At 43.5% G+C, this 22,854-nt stretch overlaps 2 protein-coding genes across 3 annotated transcripts in view; one reads left to right on the top strand and one right to left on the bottom strand.

The window, feature by feature from the left end:
* The window catches only part of TAX1BP1 (Tax1 binding protein 1), a 73,683-nt gene extending 64,088 nt beyond the window's left edge, over positions 1 to 9,595 (top strand). For both annotated transcript variants that reach the window (XM_046020333.1, XM_046020334.1), the window contains exons 17-18: positions 7,639 to 7,721; positions 8,531 to 9,595. In XM_046020333.1, coding sequence (XP_045876289.1) covers positions 7,639 to 7,721; positions 8,531 to 8,732 — 285 coding nt within the window. In that variant the 3' untranslated portion in view covers positions 8,733 to 9,595. The remainder of the gene's footprint in view (positions 1 to 7,638; positions 7,722 to 8,530) is intronic.
* A 518-nt stretch (positions 9,596 to 10,113) lies between these two features.
* JAZF1 (JAZF zinc finger 1) overlaps positions 10,114 to 22,854 on the bottom strand; it is a 315,462-nt gene continuing 302,721 nt past the window's right edge. The window contains exons 4-5 of the mRNA XM_046020335.1: positions 17,091 to 17,260; positions 10,114 to 12,491 (exon numbers count right to left, since the gene is read on the bottom strand). Of these exons, the coding sequence (XP_045876291.1) occupies positions 12,315 to 12,491; positions 17,091 to 17,260 (347 nt within the window). The 3' untranslated portion in view covers positions 10,114 to 12,314. The remainder of the gene's footprint in view (positions 12,492 to 17,090; positions 17,261 to 22,854) is intronic.

Raw genomic sequence — 22,854 nt, 5'->3', positions numbered from 1 at the left:
TAACATACAGTGTAATATTTGTTTCAGGTATACAGTATAGTGATTCAAGAATGCTATACATTGGGGCGCCTGGGTGGCTCAGTGGTTGAGGCCTCTGCCTTCAGCTCAGGTCATGATCTCAGGGTCCTGGAATCGAGCCCCATGTCGGGCTCTCTGCTCGGCAGGGAGCCTGTTTCCCCTCTCTGTCTGCCTCCCTCTCTGCCTACCCGTGGTCTCTGTCTGTCAAATAAATAGATAAAATCTTAAAAAAAAAAAAAATGCTGTACATTACTCAGTGCTCATCATGATAAGTATACTCTTAAATCCCCATTACCTTTTTCACCCATCCTCCCCTCCTCTGGTAATCATCAGTTCTCTGTAGTTAGGACTGTTTCTCAGTTTATCTCCCTCTCCTTTCCCTTTGCTTTTTGTTTTGTTTTCTTAAATTCTACGTTGAGGGAAATCTTGGTATTTGTCCTCCTCTGATGTATTTTCCCTTAGCATTATATGCTCTAGCTCCATCCATGTTGTTGCAGATGGCAAGGTTTAATTCTTTTTTGTGGCTGAGTAAATATTCCGTAGTTTATATGTATACCCCATCTTCTTTATCCATTCATCTGTCTGTGGATACTTGGGCTGCTTCCGTGATTTGGCTGTTGCAAATAATGCTGCATTAAACAGGGGTGCATGTATTTCTTTGAATTAGGTATTTCTGGGGTGAATGCCCAGTGTGTGGTTACTGGATTGTAGGGTAGTTCTGTTTTTAACTTTTTGAGGAACCTCCATACTGTTTTCTACAATGGCTGCATCAGTTTGCATGCCTACCAACAGTGCATGCTGATTCCTTTTTCTCCATATCTTCGCCAGCACTTGTTTCTTATGTTTTGGATTTTAGCCATTCTGACAGGTGTGAAGTGATAGCTTATTGTGCTTTCTGATTTGCATTTCCCTGATGATGAGTGATGTTGTGTATTTTTCCTGTGCCTGTTGGCCATCTGTATGTCTTCTTTGCAAAAATGTTTGTTCATTTCTCCTGCCCATTTTTTCACTTGATCTTAGCCAAAAGGCCGAGAAGCGATCTTCTTCTGCCCATTTTTTAATTGGATTATTTGTTGAGCATTGAGTTGTCGCAGTTGTTTATATATTTTGGATACTAATAATTTATCAGATACGTCATTTGCAAATATCTTCTCCCATTCAGTAAGTTGCCTTTTAGTTATTTCCGTTGCCATGCAGAAGCTTTTTATTTTGATGTAGTCCCAATACGTTGGTTTTGCTTTTGTTTGCCTTACCTCAGGAGACCTGTCTAGAAAAATGTTGCTGTGGTCAATGCCAGTGAAATTACTGTGCTCTCTTCTAGGACTTCACTGGTTTCAGGTCTCACATTTAGGCCTTTAATCCATTTTAAGTTTACGTTTGTGTATATTGTAAGAAAGTGGTTAATTTTTAGTTTCCTCTTTTGTATGTACCTGTCCCACTTCCCAACACATTTTGGTGAGGACACGATCTTTTTCCCATCGCATATTCTCTCCTGCTTTGTTGAATCTTAATTGACCATAACATGGTGCGTTTATTTTTGGGTTTTCTGTTCTGTTCCATTGATCTGTATGTTTGTTTCTCTGCCAGCACCACATTGTTTTGATTACTATAGCTTTGTAATATGACTTGAAGTCTGGATTTGTGGTAACTCCAATTTTTTCTTTTTCAAGGTTGCTTTAGCTATTTTGGGTCTTCGTCATTTCATACAGAGTTTAGGATTGTTGTTCTAGTTCTGTGAAAAATACTGTTGGTATTTTGATAGGATTGCTTTCTATCTGTGGATTGCTTTGGGAAGTATGGACATTTTAACAGTATTTATTGTTCCAATCCATAAGAATGGACTGTCTTTCCATTTCTTTGTATCATCTTTAATTTCTTTCATGAGTATTTTATAGTTTTCAGAGAGTAGATCTTTCATCTCTTTGGTTAGGTTTATTCCTAGGTATCTCTTGTTTCTGGTGCAAGTGTAATTGGGGTTGTTTTCTTAATTTCTCTTTCTGCTGCTTCATTATTGTATAGTAATGCAACAGATACATGAACATTGATTTTGTATCCCATGACTTTATTCATTTATATTTCGAGTAGTTTTTGGGCAGAGTTTTTAGGATTTTCTTTATATAGTATCATGTCATCTCCAGATAGTGGAAGTTTAACTTCCTCCTTAACAATTTGGATGCCTTTTATTTCTTTCTTTTTTTTTAAATTTTTTATTTATTTCTTATTTTTTTATAAACATATAATGTATTTTTATCCCCAGGGGTACAGGTCTGTGAATCGCCAGGTTTACACACTTTATAAATAGCACTCTCCATGGCACATACTCTCCCCAATGTCCATAACCCCCCTCCCCCATGGATGCCTTTTATTTCTTTCTGTTGTCTCATTGCTGTGGCTAGGATTCTAGCAGTACTTGAATAAAAGTGGTGAGAGTGGACATCCCTGTCTTGTTCATGACTTTATAAGAAAAGCTCTCAGTTTTCCCCCATTGAGTATGATGTTTACTGTGGGTTTTTCATGTGTGATCTTTATTATGTTGAGGTATGTTCCCTCTAAACCTACTTTGTTGAGGGTTTTTTATCATGAATGAATGTGCTTTGTCAGATGCTTTTCTGCATCTATTAATGATAATATGGATTTTTTTTTTTTTAAGGTTTTATTTGTTTATTTGACAGAGTAAGATCACAAGTAGGCAGAGAGAGAGGAGGAAGCAGGCTCCCCGCTGAGCAGAGAGCCCAATGCGGGGCTTGATCCCAGGACCCTGAGATCATGACCTGAGCCGAAGGCAGAGACTTAACCCACTGAGCCACCCAGGCGCCCCTGGATTTTCTCCTTTCTGTTGCAGATTTGATGTATCATATTGATTGGTTTGCAAATATTGAACCACCCTTCCATACTGGAAAAATATTCCAGTTGGTTGTGGTGAATGATTTCTTACTGTAATGTTGGATTATTTTCCATTACTCAGTCTTCTTAGTACCTCTGTATCCCTCACCCTGCTATTTATTCTCTCATGTGTTGTATTTTTAATTTCAATGATTGTGCTCTTCATCTCTGATTCTTTTTTTTAATCTCTGTGTAAAGGGTCTCACTCATGTTTTCTACTCTTTTCTGAGGTCCAGCGAGTATCTTGATGATCATTACTTTAGATTCTCTATCAGACGTATTACTTCTTGCTGCTTCACTTAGGTCCTCTGTTGTGATTTTTGCCCTATTCGTTCATTTGGGACATATTCCTCTTATCTTTTCATTTTGCCTAACACTGTTTCTTTATTTTAGAAAAGTCAGTTATGTCTCTTGTTCTGAAAGTAGTGGGCTCTTTTAACAAGTTGGTTGCTGGTCCTCTTCCACAGGGGATGAGCAGCCACTGCTAAGATAGGGCTGGCTGTGGCTGCTCCCCAAAGTGCAGGCAGGCAGGTGTGCAAGTTGTATGCGTTGGTCCTCTTGCACAGGGGAGGTGTAGCTTCCGCAGGGCTGCTGTGCAAAGTGTGTATGGGTGGAGGTGGTGCAGTTTTAACTGTGTGTGTGTCCTCTGCTGGAGTTTGGGTGACACCGTGTTGGCAGGGTTTGCACAGGTAGGGAGGGGAACCATAGCCCTGGAACTAGAGCAGTTCTGGCTGGAGTGGGTGGGGCATGGTATAAGCAAGTTCTAGAGTGCTGATGCCCTGCCAGTTTCCATGGGTGGCCATGTGATTATGCTGGGGGAGCTGGTGGGGGAGAGAAATGGCACCTGCCAGATCCTTTGTTCCTAAAGAAGTTCTTTAGTGAACTCTGAGATTAACAACTAACTCTCCCTCCTGTGTGCCCCCAAAGGACTTTTCCAGCTGCTGCTGCAAGTTGTATCTCTGCGAGCTGTTTCCTGTGCTGTTTCATTAAGGACAGGGACTTGGCTTCCTAGTGCCCTCTGGGCTTTCTTATATTGAGCCTGCTGATTTTTAAAGTTCCAGAGGAGTGAGGTCCCCACTGGTTTTAAGAATTCATGAAATTTGGCTCATCTAATATTCAGAGCCAAATGCTGTGGGGATTCATCTTCTCTTTGTAGGCCCCTGGTGTTGATAGTTGTTTCTTACACGTCTCTGTCCTGTGGCTCCCTCTGGTAGCCAGACCTGCAGGTTGAGCTCACCACCACATCTCTGCTTTTCCTACCTTCTCCTGTGTAGCCTTTCTCTACATGTTGTTTTAGAGTTTGTTCTGCCAGTCTTGAAGTTGTTCTTTGGGTTATTTGCACTGACATGTTATCTAGCCTGGGGCAAGGTGAATATAGGGTCCTCCTACTCTGCATCTTTGTTGGAAGCCTGCTTTCTCTCTTTTTTTAAAGATTTTATTTATTTATTTGACAGAGAGCAGAAGCAGGGGGAAGCAACAGGCAGAGGGAAAGAGAGGAGCAGGCTGTCTGCTGACAGGGTGGCCTGGGACTCCATCCCAGCACCCTGGGATCATGACCTGAGCTGAAGGCAGACACTTAACTGACTGAGCCACCGAGGTGCCCCTGCTTTCTTGTTTTTAAGAGTGTGTGTGTGTGTGTGTGTGTGTGTATACACACACAATGTGAGACTTTATATGAATTGGCTACTCAGAGAACTTATGACAGTTTGTGGTTTTAAACTGAGTAGGTGATCTCTTATTTCATGAGCACTTACTTCTCCTATCATTTAGAATTCTGTTGAGTCCTTCTCCCCTTTTATTAGGTATTAGGTAGTAGAAGTATATATAGAATCATGGGGTTAGCATTCCCAAATTGTATATGGCTTAGAAAGTATAAAGGCAAAAAAATGAGTTTCTTCTTCCTTTCCCCCTGATGGTTAATATGTCAGGTTGGTTTCAGTCTAGCAGTTTAGCAGCAAACTCTGTTGTTAGCTGATTCATGGAAGCAGTAAATTGGGGTAGGCTGTGTTTTTTGTCCCTGGAAAGTGGAGTTTTATTACGAGTATCCGTCATCAAGAGTTTTGATAGTTAAGCATCAAGACCTTTCTTTTCTTTTCCATTATTCTTTTCGATAGCATTTCAGAATTCTAAAATTTGTTCTTTCTCAGAGATAAATAAGGAAATTTTATTCATTGTCATTATTTTATATGTAGTTCTTTAAGCAAATTCGTTGTTTCAAGTATTGCTGCTGGAAGGCCCAATCTGGCAGCTAGAATACTGTGGCGCAGAATCAACAATTTATTGTCAACATAATAGGTTTAGCTGATTCAGCTATATTGTCTTACCTCTTTGTAACTACAGACTTAAAACCGCTCTAAATTTTAGTTATTGTAGACTTAATTCCTTAAGTATGAAGTGTTCTATTCCCCAACTTTTCAGTCCCTTATTAGGCTAGTTACCTATTTTGTTTCTGTGCAGCGAGTAGTTTCCTCTTGACTTGTGACCAACAGGGGTTTGAAAGGCATGTACAGACTCTGTGTGATCAGAATGTTTTAAATTTTGAGTGGTTTTTATTGTTAGTAATACAGTTTAGCAGTTAAAGAAAAAAATCACCTCAAATAGGCCACGATGGAGACCACAAGGTATCACTTCCATGTACCCTCTACCACACTTCTTAAGATTTTATTTGTTTAGAAACACCTGGGTGGCTCAGTTGGTTAAGCAACTACCTTTGATTCAGGTCATGATCCTGGAGCCCTGGGATTGAGTCCTGCATCAGGCTCCCTGCTCATCGGGGGGTCTTATCTTCCTCCTGACCTCTCCCCTCTCATGCTCCCCCCCTCTCAAATAAATAAATAATTTTTAAAAGATTTTATGTATTTATTTGGCAGATATCTAGAGAGAGAACACAAGCAAGGAGAGTGGTAGAAGGAGAGAGAAATAGGGAGGGAGCCTGACACGGGCTCGATCCCAGTACCCTGAGAGCATGACCTGAGCCAAAGGGAGATGCTTAATGACTGGGCCACCCAGGCACTCCTCTACCACACTTTACTGACCAAGAGCTATTTTGAGTTTGGTGTTAATTAGGGTCAGGGTCAGTCTTTAGTTTATCAATAAAAACAGTTGTAACCTCTTTTAATTTTACTGAAGATTAGAAGTTTTGTTTTTTTTAAAAAACTCTATTTCCCAGTTTTCAAAACTAAGTGAAGGAAACAGGAATTATTATGTTACCACACTGAAAAAATATGTACATAGTGGGTTATTTAGGAGGGAATCCTACGTAAGCAAAAATATTTTCTCATGTGATAAATACAAAATAAAAAAGAGCCCCTTACCCTTTCTTGGACCTTTCAGGAAGGGATAATCATCAAAATAATAGCCAAGTAACCTCCCCTACCTTTTGTCCCCCAGCAAGATAAATCAGTGTCTTTTGGTTCATTTGAATTTCACACCACATACATTTTCTTAGTATGTCTTATGTGACAGACTTGACTACTTAGCCCATTAATAGCAGCTCTGGAGTAAGCATAACTTCCCGGCCATATAGGGACTTCCGTCAGTGCCTGCTGATCTCTTTACAGACTGTTGGTTCATAACGTGAGAGCAACTAACAGAGCTGCTCAGGAATAAAGCAGATGGACTTTTGGGAGATGTGACTGCTCTTGATGTGAAGTGAGAGTCTGTATTTGGCTATTGATAGAGAGCATACAGATCTCTAAAAAGTGACCCCAGTGGGGCAGGTGTCTGGTTGGCTCAGTTGGTTAGGTGTCTGTCTGGCTTTTGATCTCAGCTCAGGTCTTGACCTCTAGGTCGTGAGTCAAGTCCCACGTTGGGGTCCACATCGGATGTGGAGCCTACTTAAAAAAGTGACCACAGGGATGTGTGGGCATGGAAATCCAAACCAGTGTTTTCTTTCAGATTTATATAGGTTTTTGGGACTCTTACTGGACAATCTGTTAGTCAGATATTTAATACTGAATTTCATTCTTTTCACAACACGGTTTTGAACCCTGTAGTTTGGTACATTGCTTTATTTATTTATTTATTTTATTTATTTGACAGAGAGAAATCACAAGTAGGCAGAGAGGCAGGCAGGGAGAGAGGAGGAAGCAGGCTCCCTGCGGAGCAGAGAGCCTGATGCGGGGCTCGATCCCAGGACCCTGGGATCATGACCTGAGCGGAAGGCAGAGGCTTAACCCACTGAGCCACCCAGGCGCCCCTGGTACATTGCTTTAACATGGTTTTCCAGTTTGATTAGCTTGTGTGCCCAAGAACATATACATGCAAACTCATATTTTACTAGTTTTCTTTTATAATTTCTGTATATCATGCAGTGGGATGTATGTTGTCAAAAGAGGAATACTGTCTTGCAAAATTTATTGAATGAGAATAATAGGAAAAATAATGCAGTCTTAAGATTTTTATGAAAGTGGTCACCTAGTGTATGGAATGATAAGGTCAAAAGGTTACCTGTATAGAGGTTCAAAAAGTCTATAGATCCATACTTTATTCACACATACAGGTGTGGTGTAGTCTCTGTTCCACTAAGTACTGCTTTTTATTTCAAGAAGGTAAGACTCAGTCCATTGTGAAATGCTCTGTAAAAATTGACTTTTATACCTTTATCTGAAAATCTGATTACTTTCGTAAAATTTTAGAAATTTTAGTAATTCTTAATTCCTTTATAACTAATCTTGAATTAAGGAATTTATATTGTTTCAACGTTTCTTAAAAGTTGCAAAATTATTCTTTGCCTAGGAAGAGGAGAATGTGCCCAGTGCTCCTGATCCTCCAAGTCAGCATTTACGTGGGCATGGAACAGGCTTTTGCTTTGATTCCAGGTAATTTTTTTCTTTTCTGTGTAGAATTCGGATTATGTAGCTAAGTGGTTCTCAAAGTGTGGTCCCTGGAAACTTACTAGAAATGCATATGATCAGGCTGTACACCCCAGACCTCCTGAACCTGAAACTCTTGGTGTGGGTCCCAATAGTATGTACTTTTTTTTTTTTTTTTTCCTTTTAATTTTGAGAGAGAGCATGAGCACGGGGAGGGACTGAGGGAGAGGGAGAAGCAGACTTCCTGCTGAGCAGGGAGCTCGACCTTGGGGGACTCTATCCCAGGACCCTGAGATGACAGCCTGAGCCAAAGGCATACACCTAACCTTCTAGGCACCCAGGCACCCCAGCAGTATGTTTTAACACATGTTCTAGATGATTCTGATGGATGCAGTACTTTCAGAACTAGTGCTAATAAATACTTGTTAAGCTCAAATGAATACACTGTTGGGAAATAGTAAGTTCCATTTATCTTTATAGTTTTATAAAAGGCATTTTCTATTAATTAAAAATTGAGGAATTCTTGTTAATAACCTTCACCTTATGTAATATGCTTGCATTTTTTGGGATTTTAATGAAAATGTTTTTGTTACTTTAATTGTGAAACTCAATTTAGAGGCTTTATCATTGGTTTACACAGTTGTCAGTAGCAAGTATTTTGGAAGAAGAAAGAGGTTTCTGAAGTAACTGAAGACTTTTAAGCTAAGTCATTTAGGGTGAATTAACTAGAACAACGTCATATCTTGAGGATACTGCTATCAGAAATTTTACTTATTAGAAATAATGTAATTCTTTCATTTTCCTATTTCTTGAAGCTTTGATGTTCACAAGAAGTGTCCCCTCTGTGAATTAATGTTCCCTCCCAACTATGATCAGAGCAAATTTGAAGAACACGTTGAAAGTCACTGGAAGGTGTGCCCCATGTGCAGCGAGCAGTTCCCTCCTGACTATGACCAGCAGGGCTTTGAAAGGCATGTGCAGACCCATTTTGATCAGAATGTTTTAAATTTTGACTAGTTACTTTTTATTCTGAGTTAGTAATACAGTTTAGCAATTAAAAAAAAAAATCACCTCAAATAGACCACTATGGAGACCACAAGGTATCATTTCCGCACACCCTCTCTCTGCCATTCTTTTTTGAACAAGTGCTACTTTTGAGTTTTGTGTTTGTTGCTAGGGTCAGAGTCTGTCTTTAGCTTATCAGTAAATAAAATTGTAACCCCTGTTAATTTTACCAGCTTAAGAAAAGTTTTTCTGTTTGTATATTTATTCCTATTTGCAAAACTATATGAATAAAGGAGATGGATTATTTTAATGTTACATGCTGAAAATATATATATGTAGTGTGTCATTTAGCGTATTTAGAAGTTGTTGACTTCGTTGATTGAGCATGACTACTAAATATTATGTAATAAAAAGTAATTTATCATTAGTCTTGCATATTCTTTGAATACAGAAACTTACATAATTTAGCCCATGAAAGGATGGTTCTTTTCACTTTCTTTAGAAATGGAAATGCATGTAGAATGAACTCACATGCTTGCAGTATAGCAAATACTTTTTTATATTTAAAATGTTACTTTAGGAATAGAAGGCATATTTTGCTAATTTTATGACTAAAACATTTTAGAATGACCTGAATAATTATTTTTAAGCCATCTTGAAGTTGTATTTCTATCTAATGGGAAAATGGAACAAGATAGGATAGTGCAGTTGTTTCATATTAATCATATTAAATGATCTACTAAACGGTGGTGTTTGTGGCATAAAATCACAGAAAATGTATCCATATCTTTTTCACATTTTCTTGATTAAAAATGTGATGTATAAACGCATATCTCTGTATAGTATTCTCATTAACATTAAAGAGGACACATTTTGTTGGAGATACGTAATTTGGTTGTCAGATTTATTTGCGATAGCTTTGCATCAAGTCTGAACTTTTTTTTCTTAGTCTGGGCCTTTAAACAAATTTCTGAATGGTATTTCTCTTAAAATATGAATGTTAAGAATTTACTTTGATTTTGCTTCTTTTCTAGTTACCCAGCTATTTAAGCTTTGTCTTAAGCAAATTAGCTAGGATGTTAACCTAATACTCAGTGTGCTGTGTGTGAAGTGCATACACATCATCTTGCTTGTGTTTGTTTCTGAAAGCAGAATTTGTATTGCTGGACTCCTTAACAGTAATTTGGAATGTAGGGCAAAACAAGACATGGCTGGCTGGAAGGCTCCTTTGAAGACTCCATGTCTGTCTTCTGTTCCTGGGAGATGCAGGTAAAATACGGTCAACGGTAGCATTTCTGTGTTGCATCAGTTAATTCTGGAGCATGCCAACCTTAAAACTATCCTTCCAGTATCAGTGGTAATGAACATTAATCAAAATAAAGAGCCATGTTTATTTTGGGTCAGAGGCAGTTTATTTTAAATGTGATTTCATTTACATTTATAAGCAGCTTTTTTTGGACAGCAATTTTGATTAAGTTGCCTTCAGTTCTAAAACAAACCTCTGTTGCTTTCAAACTTAATGTGCTCTGTCCCCAACAAAACATATGAAAATATAATTTAAAGCACAGTTTTCACAGACACAGTACAATACATTCACTATACACGGTATAACAAAATATTCCCATCCTTACCTGTTTAGTAATACTGTCACAATGAATAAGGAAATAGAAATTGAATTTGTTTTATAGTTGAAAGAAATTTTAACATGCACAATGACTATTTTATGACTGTTTAGCTGTTGAACTCTACTGATCCAGCCTAAATTTCTTGCACTAGAAGGAGCGAAGCTAAATAATAATTGCTGGCCTAAAAAATTTTGGTCAATTGTAGGTAGATACGAAATATCCAAGTAGGGCCTTCTTATGCACCAACTAGTTGCTTCTCATGTCTGGATCACCCTTTTCAACATATAAGATAACACTGTGTATTCAGGACCAAGACCACTCTTCAGAGATCTGAGGAAATTTTTAGAGGGCAGTGTCTATAAATACTTTAAAATCCCTCATTATGAGGGATTCACAACTCAAGAATATAGAAGCTTACCCATCTGGCCAGCAGAACGGTCATCCTTTCGAACTGTCTGAAAAATTGAGGGAGGGACACCTGCTTCCCAGCTGTTAAGACTTTCATCAAATGAGAACATGGGAAGAAAGCAATTCAAGCTTGCTTTTCATCAGTTTTGTGGGCAGTTAGCCATCTCAGAGCAATTTTTATTGCATAATGAGGCAATTGGTAAACTCTTGCATGTTTAAGTGAATAGCACTTGGGAGAAAAGAACACTCAAGGCATGATGGTATTGTTGGTGAGAAAAACTTCAGGAATGGTCCAGACATAGGTCACTCTAATGGGTCATATTAGTCACTCTATGACCACCTGCTGCAAGAAGCACTTAATTGTCAATAAGGCTCAATTTCATATTTCAGCAAAATGTTTTATAAAGCTAAACAGACATTTCCAGTGGGAATGCAGACCTCTACAATGTGATGGAAAATGTGCCTTTTAAAAAAAGTCTAAAAACACAATGAGCATGAAAAGGAGGCAATAAGCGTCTTAACAAAAATTTTCTCTTTGAAACGTGCTTGGAATTTTATTTGCAACCCATAGGTTTGTTAGGGCAGTGGTTGCAAGAATTGGCAACACATAAAACATTAACTGTTGGCAATAGAGAACTACAAAGTGCTTTAAAACTTCACCTAAAGATGAAGATAGAACTAAATTTCACACACACAAAATTTGCACTTAAGTATTTCAAAGTGTTTCCTAACAGATTTTAGGGAAAAGTATTTCACTAAACTGGTATCTTGGTCCAGAAATATCAATAGGCAAACTGAATCCCTTGCACCCAGCAGGCACTCAATGAACGTGTGTTAAATTAATGAGTGAACTGAATAGATTATTCTGTACAAAAATGCCATTTATAACACTAAAATGATTGGTAAGTCAGATAGCAAGATTTTCAGCTTTTTAAGGGGCAAAAGGATTGCAAGATAATATAAAACACAGAAAGCACACCTTTTATGTATGTTATTTAAATATGAAAATATTTTTAGCATATTATGTTAAACATTCTTATTTATATTTCCATTACCTAAAGTCTTTCTACTCACAAATACTAACTCCATTATGTAAGGCATGGTAACCAGTTTGATAATGAAGGTATTATTTTGGTTTTGAACATAGTGAGTTGATGTGTTGAAAAACTTCAATCACATTACAATCTTGGAAAAAAAAAAAGCCTCAGTGCCAGCCCCTCCCCGCCCCCTCCCCCCAGTTGATATCACTGCAATACAACTAAATAATATGCAACATGCCCTCAATTTTATTGTTTTGGGGGAAATGTGCTGAAGAACCTAGAGCTTTTTTTGTTTAGCACCTTATATCAAAGTAATGAAAATGAGTATGATGATTACATGTGCAAAATGTACAAAATCATTAACTCTACAAAGATACCTCATTCCAAAATTACAGAAAAAATTTTAAAGCATGCATTTAATTCTTTAAAGGGTTGCTGAATGCTTCCCCTGAAAAAAGGTGGCTGTTTTCAAAATCAGCAACTGCTGGTGAGGGTTTCTTGGCACAGTTATGACCAGCATGTTATTGCTGCATTTTCCTGATAATCTCAGCCGACACCGGGGGATGGAAATTGATTGTATGGTGTCGCAGGCCCTGAGCTGTCTTGTAACTCTTACCACATCGACATTTGAATGGTTTGCGGACACGAATCTGCGTTCTGTGACCATTCTTAGCGTGGTACTTTATGCCATTCACATTCTGTGGAGAAGACAAAACATTACCTATTAGATGAGATCAAAATGTGTCAGACGGGGGAAAACCTTGGTGTGGGTCTGGATTACAGCTGGACGTTTCCTGGATGGCAGGCGTGTACATAGTAGGCTTTGCATGAACTCCCATCTTATTTGTGGGCTGTGCAGACTGGGTTGCAAACTGCGTCAATTACTCTGAAAATGAAAGTACTGGCTTCTTCAAATTTTACACAGAATATATAAAATACATACTTAATATATATTCCTTATGTATGTATAAGGAAGCACAGTTCTCTCTGCCTAGAACTGGATTTTTCTACTTGGAAGAACATTAACAAACAGTTATATTAACATATCCTCAGGATGGCCAAAAAATTGTCTTTTTGAAGAATAAACAGAGGGCAGTGGAATTCAGGACATCTGTAAACCCTTGATATAGAAACACAGCTTATGTTTTGCTTCCAGACAGCTATGAGAATATCTTACCTAGAATTTTTGTCTGTTTTCTACTTGCCCAAATCATGCCCTAGCATGGCTGTGTTAATAAGTAAGCACCCATGAGCAGACTGGGCCTTATGTTTATCAGGCAAGGATGGCGTACATTCATTTCCACGCTGGCTTGTACCATCAGGACCTACCTGCCCTGATGGAAACTGAACCAGTCAAGGGACAACAAACTGTTTAGAGGTGCTTCTCAAAATGCCACTCCAGATCAGTCACGAAATAGTCTGGACACCAAGCTGGGCCATGGTGTTCCTGATTCTATTTGATCTTTGCTGTCAGTATTCAGACCTGAGTAAGTACAATACATGACACGCCCCTGATATAAAAACCATAACTTTCAATTCCCTGCAGGCCTTAATGTTCTAACTGGGGTGTGATGACGAAAAATGGAAAAAACAAAACCAGAAGGCGGGGCGGGTGGGGGTGGTAATGTTAGGGTAGAAAGTAAAGCCACTCCTAGCTGCGTGCTGACACCAATGAGCCCAAGAGCTGAGATGCGACTCGCTCCTGGCTGGACTCAGCGTGGCTGCAGAGACAACACCTGGGATGAGTCAGGTGGGAATCACATCTTTTGACCCCCTCTGTTAAAGCGTGTGTCCAGTGTAGGCAACTGCCGAAATTTCTTAGAAAATACAAAGGGACATAAAGAACAGATAGAATCACTAATATCTGAGGTCTCCTTTCAGTATTTTCCCCATGAGAGAGATGAGACTGGATTCATCATTACTTATTTTTTTTTTGAAAGAAGGATTTTTTGATGGCAGGATTTTATTCCATTTCCCTATTGTTAGAAATACAGTATTTCGCAAATCTGTGCTGAAATGAACATGAGTTTTTGCATCCCTGGTCACATGCCTGGGATACATTTCTTGGGACAATTATGGAGCTAAAGAATATGGACATTTTTTTAAAAGTTCTGGATTACTTATTGCCAAGTTGCAATCCAGAAAGGATGTCAGTTAAGCCAGGGCTTCTGATGGGACCCTTCAGAAAGGCAAGGAGCTTCAGATCTACTGAGAGGGGAGAAGGCCTTAAGTGCCCTTCTTGGAAAACCTTCAGCAACACACCTGCCTGGTTGTGTATCTAGACATCAGAGGCCAAGTTTCCTTCATGGTGCCAAAACCTTTGGTCAGCCTTCCCCATGTAGCGCAGGGACCCTTTCAGAGAAACTTGCCAGGGGACAGCATGTTCTGTTTTCTAGTTCTTAAAAGTAGCAAAATGCCTTTAGTTCTAACAACTCTAATATTAAAAAACTATCAAAGGGAAAAAAGGTCAAAGCACTTCAACCCATCTTTCAGAGCCATTCCCACTTACAGACTAGGGAAGTCCTCTCTCTCGTCTGAAGTCTGAGGAAAAGTGTCTGTGGCACCAAGGTGGATGGGATCATTGTTCAGCCTGGAATGTGTCTGGGACACATCCAGCAGAATGAATCATGCTATTGCTTTGGGGTTCTAGTGGTCAGTTGGGGGCCCTTGCATTTTGCCTCTGTTCCTTTATCTTGAGAATATCTACTTGTCCAAGACCTGTGCCTGGTGCTGAGAGGGGTGTATGAGTGGTACGGACCCTTGGGGTGATAAGGTAGTAAGTGCTCTCCAGTGATAAGAACGGAGCGTGTGGAAAGGTCAGGGGATAGACTTCAGTCTGTGAGTGGGGAAATCAGTCTGCGGGACTGGTGAGGGCTTCCCAGAGGAGGTGGCATTTGAGCTGCGCTGTGAGAAATGAGGGGAATTCAAAGGAGAGGTACTGATGGAGGCGGCGAAGGGGGCATCCTAGGCAGAGGGACCAATAAGGGAAACATGGAGACTAGCTGTCCTACTGGGCCCCTCTCTCCTGCCCTACTCATTAGGAAGTCTGGAAAGTTAGATACCTCATCTTCTGCTTCTGCAAATGCCAAGAAATGGTGAGATGAGCTGATCTGGAGTCTGCGCCCAAGAGGCCAGTGGTGGGCAAGGAATGAGGTAAGTCTGAAGTGAGCCCTGGCTCATGAACAACGTGGCAGCACTTCTGGATTCTGTCTGGCCCATAGCACACCAGCTCATTAGCCCTTCCTCAAACCAGTACCCAGTCCAGCAATCCCGCAGTAGTTAGCACGAGAGAACACCACTGCCCTGCGGCCAGTAACTTCCCAGCAGAAAGGTCATACTAGGGAACATGACCACACACCTCTCAAGCCAACAGTTTAGGAGGATTGGTTACATGTTTGTCCTTGTCCCCTGTATCATGCATGACTAGGCATGCTGGCCCAGAAAAGGAAACTCACACTTCCCTCATGGAAATTGGGACCACTAATTGGCGCCCATGTCATTTGTCAGTTGATGGTGCTGAAGCAGGCAGCCTCCACAGGCCAGGCCTCGCTCAGTTTTCTTTTGGCCTTCAATGCAGAAAGAACACTCAAGTCCCCATCAAGCCAGATGTAGACAACTGCAGGAGAAGTTGCTGGAAAACCAGGAAAAATAACAGCAAAAGACTAATGACATGCCAACAAGTGACCAGGGTGGGGGGTGGTGGGGGAAGGCTGTGAGGAGGGAATGAAGCCGGTGGGAAGGAGGGAGTGCCTCCTCTTCAGCCAGAATAAAGGTTGTGGCTTCTCCCCTTCACTCAACCCCCCTCTTTTGGGTCAGCTTCAGTCTGGGTCATTATCTGCTCCCTCTTTTAACATAGTGGATGTGCATGACCTCCTTTAAACCAGCGTCTGGATGCTTGAGGCAGCAGACAGCCCAGCCCTGAGGAACGGCCCCATGAAGCCGCAGGGAGAGAAGTGGCATCTGGTGAGCAGGCAGGAATCAAGGATAGAAAACTCTCCGTCTAGCTTTCTCTACTTTGAAACAAAACAAAAAAAGAAAAGGAGAACTCTGCAATGTTTGGTCTACTTTTCCAGCAAAACGAGCTTGTCTGGCAATCCCTATGCTTTTCCGGTCTCCCAAAGAAACCACCTGGTTGCCTTTCCTCCTCTGCGCCTTCCACGTCCCTGACACAGAAATCCCTGACACACAAAACGGGCGCGTGCCACTCTGGCCCTGTTCTGCTCCAGCAGCTCCCGTGCCCCAAGGGGATCCTCACACCTCGGCCAGGGTGTCTTGGTTTTAAACAAAGCGCATTCAGACTTTCCATGAGATTCCAGGAGACTGTGGTCGCCTAGTTTCCATAGGCAAAGCCTTGGCCACTTTTAGATCAGCAGCTGGTATAAAAAATACTCGAAATAGGGCTTTTTGTTTGGTTTGGTTGGTTTAATGTTCAGAAACATATGCATGTTTCTGATGCATTATGAGAAATGCCTCTGCTATTATGACACATCTTTCAAGCCTTTTTTAAAAAAAGTCAGTCTGCTGAGCTACGGGTAAATTAGCATATTGTCAAATGTACCACGTTGGTTCCTGATTTTTCTGTCTCCCAGTGGGAATTTATAAAGAGTTGCTAACACCTCAGGACAAAGTGTGCACATTTGCTTTTTAAGTCGCCCTCTGGACCGACCCTTGAATGTTGTTGTCTCTTTCATTGTTTTGTTCCTTTGAGTTTTCTTAACAGAAAATTTAGTGTCCCTGGCCACTCTTGATACCCAGTCAAGCTCTCAAAGACACGGGTTGTGTGTCCACTATTACGGACAGGGAGCTGAAGTGGGCGGTTTGGTGAGAAAAATACCAAAGTCCCCCATCTCCTGGTCTTTCACGCCAGTGGTTGGGCTGCAGGGAAGGGAGCAAGAGCCTCCTCTGCTGAACCCCACGTCTGCCCCTTTGGCGATATCAAGGTTGTCCTCTGTGAGCCGCCTGCATAGCCGACACTGGGGAAGTTTGACAAATACGTGGGCGACACACTTTGAGATCTGATAGGACGTGAGTTTGAAGAACATCAAAGACACGATCCTGCCACCAAACCCTTCTTTTGACCTAGAGCTCCCACCAGGATCAGCAAAAGGGAAAGCCCCACCAAACCCCCAGAAACCAGGGGCCTGCCTGTGCCCAGGCCCGTGTGTCCGCAGAGACCAGGCGCGTGGAGGGCCCAGGAGAGGGAGGCGTCAGAAGCAAGGAGCCGCTCCCCAGTGTAGGCCTGCCCCTTTCCACACAGTGAATGCAGTTAATGCCAGGTGAGGTGGTCCTGCTTTTACCTTGTATCTCTTTTTGCATCCGGGAACTGGGCAGGCAAAAGGCTTCTCCTCCCCTCCGTTCATGCACATGGAGCTGAGGATGGCTTCAGAGCTAATGGCGCTCTCCGTGGTCCAGGACTCATCGCTGTCCGACTCCTCGTAATCCACCTCCTCCTCATCGTACTCACTGCCTGTGGGGCCAGAGAAGAGCAAGGACAGTCAGCAGCGGCCCTGGCCCCTGGTCCCCTCCAGTGTGCTCCCCCTGCAGCTCACAGGGCAGGAGGAATGGCAGTGACCAGATGGGCCGCTCCCAGGCACAAAGGGACCACCCTGGGGGCAGAGGCCAGATGAAGGGTTTCTTTAGAGCTCAGGCAGGGCTGGGAATTCGCTGAGCAAGAGCGTGGAAGCTGGGGCAGGCCAGTGTGTCACCACAGAGGGGCTGCATAGCCTCTGGGACCCAAACCACAGATAACCAAGGCTGATGGACACCCCTGCCCAGACACAGACACATGCCGTGTCTGACACGCCGGTCCACAGGAGTCTGTCCCCAGAGTTTCATGCTCATCGGCCTAGTAAATGCAAAAGTCTGTGGGAGGGGATTACATTCTACACTTACCAGGTATCTGCATTTCGGTGGGAATTCCTCTTAAATCTTGTTCTTTATCGCTTAAGCTAAGAAGACCATGAGAAACTTTGGAACTAAAAGGGGCTTACCCCCAGCTCGCGGGCAGCGGGGACAGATAGCCTGAGGCTCTGAGCCAAAGTCATGGTCAGAATACCAGGTTCCAGCTCGAGGAAGGCCAAATAACTCCAACAATGTCTGTCACCAGGGACAGACACCTGTCTCCCTGGCTATCCCCAGCATTCCCTGGGAGGGGCGGGCTGCCCCATCCCAGCTCAGACGGGAGGAGGGGATTCGCTTGTATTCCCAAGCTTAAGAGCTCTGCTTAGAATGGAGTCAAAAATTTTGACTTCACGGACTTCTGTTAAGGATGGTGGGGATGGAGAACCACTTCGACAAGCAGCCGCTTTCTTGCTCTTTTTTTAATGAGGCCCAAAGCCATTTATTTTGAGCTCTTGCACAATACAACCCTGAAGGACATAATTCTACAGATCATAAACAGTGTAAAATAATATGTTGACAAGTCTTAATGCATTTACAAGCCCCGTGGAATAAATAGGAATTATAGCACAACATTAATAAGAATTATATGGTAGCAATTACAGTTGTGAAATTCATCCCCCAGGTGTGAGGCTAAATGGCACCAGGGGCCTGCCTGGGTGCTTCGTGGTCTGTCTCTGCTACATCAATTATTTCAACACCAAATATTGGCATTTTTATTGGGTTTCATTTTAATAGGCATTAATAAGATTGTTTCAAGAGCCAACTGAGCCAGGCACAAGGACGCCGGCCCCTGAAGCAAACACTTAAAAGGACCTAAGAAGGAAGGAAGGGACCTCAAGTTGACTGCCTCTTATGTTTCGGGCACATCCCATCCATCATCTCATGGAACAGGCCAGCGGCCCTGTGAGGTGGGGAGGACTGTCACTTCCCTGAACACGAGGAAACCGAGTCCGGAGAGGTTAAGAGCTTACGAACTTTCAACTGGCTATTTGGGGGTACTGCTTCTCTCCTGTCTTGCTTCCTGGCTGCCAAAGCCAGCAGCAATCCGAGAGGTCCCTTTCGATCTCCTTTGAGTTGCTGGTTCTTCACCATCTACCACTCAGATGGAATTCATGGCGATCTTGAAACGGGTTTTGAAACCCATTTAGGAACTCTTGGGTGGTACAGAAAAAACCAATTTGGTAAAAGGAGGTTTTGGAATTAAATGTAGGTTTCAGTAACTCTGCCATATTCGGCTGTAGCCCCCAGAAAGAAGAGACCCAGTTCAGAAAGGTTTGTATGAGACAAGGCAGGGGTGTCCTCGGCCATGTTTCTGAGTCTGTGAGCAAATTTCGTGATCTGTTTTTAAGTACGGCATTGTTTAGGACATTTTGCTCTTAAACAAATGCCCCATGCTGCTGTCCTTTAAATTGCTTGTTAGAAAACTATAAATGCTATTTCACAAAGCTCCTCCAGCCGGACTTCAGAAAGTTAGAATGACTAATTTGCCCATCTAATTGGGCTAATTTGTGAACCTGAAAACCAGGAACCATGCAACATTTACAACTGGGGTGGGGGGGCTCAGACCAAGGGAAGGCTTAATGAAGCCCAGCAGAAGATAAAACTTCAAAACTCCACTGGATCAAAAGGAGCCAGACCCCGAGGGCTTGATGCTGTGGACACAGTTGCCTGGAAACCAGGTACCATCCAGCCCCTAGTGGGCAGGTCAGGGGACCACACAGTCCATCTGAGCCAGGACACATCTCCCTGGCTACCTGGGCCACCCCACTCCAGGCACTACTGTGCTACTAGGTCCTCTGGGTGCTCTGGGAAACTGTCCCCTGGGTGGGGGCTCCAAAATGACCTGCTTATACTTAATTCTGTCCTGTAACAAAGAGCTGTATGTAGACCTGGGTTCACGTCTCGTGCATGTCAGCTGGGTGACCAGCTCCCGTCATCCACTTTCTTGTCTCTGAAATGGGCACAAATCTCTTCCTTGCAGTTTTAAGAATTAGAATTCACATCTAGAGAACACTGGACACAGGAGGGCCTGCCCACAGTAAGTGCTCAGAAAATGGAGGACAGCATAACGTTATTATAATAACATTACATGTATTTTCTAAAGAAAGGCCTCTTGTGAAACCAGACAAAAACTAATGTAATTCTGAAAGACACGGGGAGCTCTACTACAAGAAATACAAGTGGGACCTCACATCAAGACGGGCTGTGCTGGCCCTGGTCTGCTACTGACAAGCTCTGGGACCCCGGCAAGGGATGTCACCTCTCTGATCTTAAGGCTCCTCACCTGTAAAATGGGCCAACACTACCAACTGTCTCTAAAGCTCGTGCTGAAGCATAACTGAATTCCTATTTCTAAAGTAACACACTTAGGACAATGCCTGGCATATGGTGAGCATTAAAGGAGCATTTGGTACATAAATGAGTCAAAGGTCACAAGGGCAGTTTCCTTATTTTACCCGCTGTTCCTTTGTTCTGGGGCGCGGGGGGGGGATTTACTGTGTTCAAACAGAACAGTGTGTGCAGGGGCTCCGCTGCTTATCTTCACCGTCCCCCACACGTCTGCCCATCCCCAAACAGCTGAGAGCAGCTGGGGAGACCGGCTCCTCCCCAGCTGCCGCCTTTCACTCTGCGGTGCCGGGGCCCGCGGCAGGTGGAGACAGGCTGCACGCGGCTCCAGAGCCACACATGTGCACGGGGCCGGCCCCGGCCTGGTGTTCACATCTGGAAAACGGGCTGGGGGTGTCCGGTGTTAAACATCTGCAGACAACGACCACGCTTCGTCTGCTTTCAAACATCCTGGAACTCCAGGAAGGGCTCGCCCCAAACCAGTTACCTTTGCAGTTACAGAAGCAGCCTACAGGAGAAGGAGCCGGCCCCACACCAGCAGGCAGAGGGATGACAAGGGAACAAATGAGTTTGTTATGAGCCGCCACCACCCAGAATCCATCAACGGCAACTTTCTGCGTAATTTTCTAAACGGAAAAAAATTCAAAAGAATCTCCTTGATGTGTGTGTGTGTGTGTGTGTAAAGATTTTATTTATTTGACAGAGATCACAAGTAGGCAGAGGCAGGCAGAGGCAGGCAGAGAGACGGGGAAGCAGGCTCCCTGCTGAGCAGAGCCCAATGCGGGGCTCGATCCCAGGACCCTGGGATCACGACCTGAGCCGAAGGCAGAGGCTTAACCCACTGAGCCACCCAGGCACCCCATTTTATTTCCTTGGTGTAAAAGAGGGGGTAAAGGAAAAAAAAAAACCGAAACCAACAGCTACCTAACGTCGTGACTGGGGCAGGGAATGGGGAGGAGAGGATTCTGGGGGTGTGAGTCAGGCAGAATCACGCCCTTCGGGCCCAGAGCAGATAGGTCTCCTGCAAGGCTCTGCTGGGGAACGTGGGGTCGTGGAATCCAAATTCTGATACGAGAAGGGCCACCGAACCCCAGCGGTCGGTGCAGGGGACCCCCTCCCCCCCTTCTCAGGGCTCCCAGCCTCAGGACTCAGAGCAGGAAAAGGTCATGCTATAGTGTGTCCTCTTTAAGTGTTATCTTCCCTTCTCCTCACTCTCCCTCTCTCCCTTCTCCAAGGCAGCCCCAGATCCCCGCAAGGGCCCTATGGAAAGGGGCTCGCTATTCAGTCACAGAACAGAAAAGCACCTGCTGTGTGCCTTCAGCCCCTCCCAATACCTCATGTTGTGAAGGGCCCAGAGGAAGGCTTCCTCACAACGAAAGAAAAAGCCTATAGACCCTAATTAAGAAAAACAGATGAAAGCCATAGGCCAGTTGCATGGCTTCCAGCAGTGGCCCCGTGTGGGCTGGGCAGTGTCACTGGGAAGTGGACAAGCTGGGACACATGGCCCCTGCATTCTGAACCAAACATCGGTTGACCTGATGGGATTTCTCTGCCAAACCCATGGTACTCTATTAGAAGATACACCCCCACGGATCTGCATCTCAACAGGGCCCGGACAGGGAGGAGCCTGGACCTGCTGGGCCCTAAGATGGAACTCAGCCAAGCAGCCTTGGTCTTAAGACGGTCACAGCTTTTGCTCCAGCAGCAACGCCCTGTGGCCAGGAGGGTCTGTCCCAACACGAGCTCCCCCAGGGGACATGTTCATTTCAGTGCACAAATGGGCAGAAAGACGGTTTTAGGAAGGTATTGTTGGCACAAGAACCCTGCCTCCTTTTAAGTCATTTGCTCCCCAAATTCCACAGGCCTATGTTTGCTTAGATTTTTCTTTTTAAAGATTTTATTTTAATTAATTATTATTTTGAGAGCACATGAACAGGGAGAAAAGAGGAGGCAGAAGCAGGCTCCCCCGGGAGCAAGGAGCCCCATGTGGGACTTGATCCCAGGACCCGGAGATCATGACCTGGGCTGAAGGCAGACACTTAACCCACTAAGTCTCCCAGGCGCCTCTTATTTGGATTTCTTAATGAAAACTGTAGCTAAGAAGAAGCAAGTTTTGTTTTACACGTGCTCTTCTGGAACGTGAAAGCACTGGGAGCTGCCTCTGCCATCAAGGATGGATGCGCTTTTCTCGAGACCAACCTCTGCTTCTCCATTTTAATAGAGGGCAGAGTGGGGCTTCAGGAAGTGAGGCGTGTGCCGAAGGCCACCCGGCTAGAAACAGGCTGACCACACTGGGACTTGGGAATTCGGTTCCCAAGTCTGTCTCCTTGCTTTCAAACTGAGTATCCCCTGTATGAGGGAGACTGAGATGGGACACACAGAACGGAGCCCTGTGAATCCTGGAGAGGAGGGAAAACGGACGCATGACACACAGATCTGCTGGATGCCGTGGGCTGTGCCTTGGACACCGAGTGGCGGGACCCGGCTCTCCTGGCATTTGATCAGGCTCTTCTCTGTCTCAGACATTATGAATTTTAAATGACATAGAGCAATCAATGTCGGAGTTTCTCTAAGGAAATATAATTTCACCATGCGCTATCCCACACACACTGGCCTCCACTGCCACGCCATGGGCGGAGTTTTCTACTGTCACTGTGCCCAGCTGCATGGTCCCCATGAGGGGCCGAGCTGGGCGGGACAGCAGCTCAGGCAGCCCCTAGAGCCCACCTCGGCAGCTCCGTCTGGGAAATGAGCACAACCTGGCAGATGGGATTTCATGAGAAGACAATCACGTTCTGCAGGATTGCCAGAGGA

Source organism: Meles meles, chromosome 10, assembly GCF_922984935.1.
Source record: "Meles meles chromosome 10, mMelMel3.1 paternal haplotype, whole genome shotgun sequence".
Lineage (NCBI taxonomy): Eukaryota > Metazoa > Chordata > Mammalia > Carnivora > Mustelidae > Meles > Meles meles.
The sequence above is the reverse complement of the archived record's forward strand: the minus strand, read 5'-3'. Positions and strand labels throughout refer to the sequence as shown.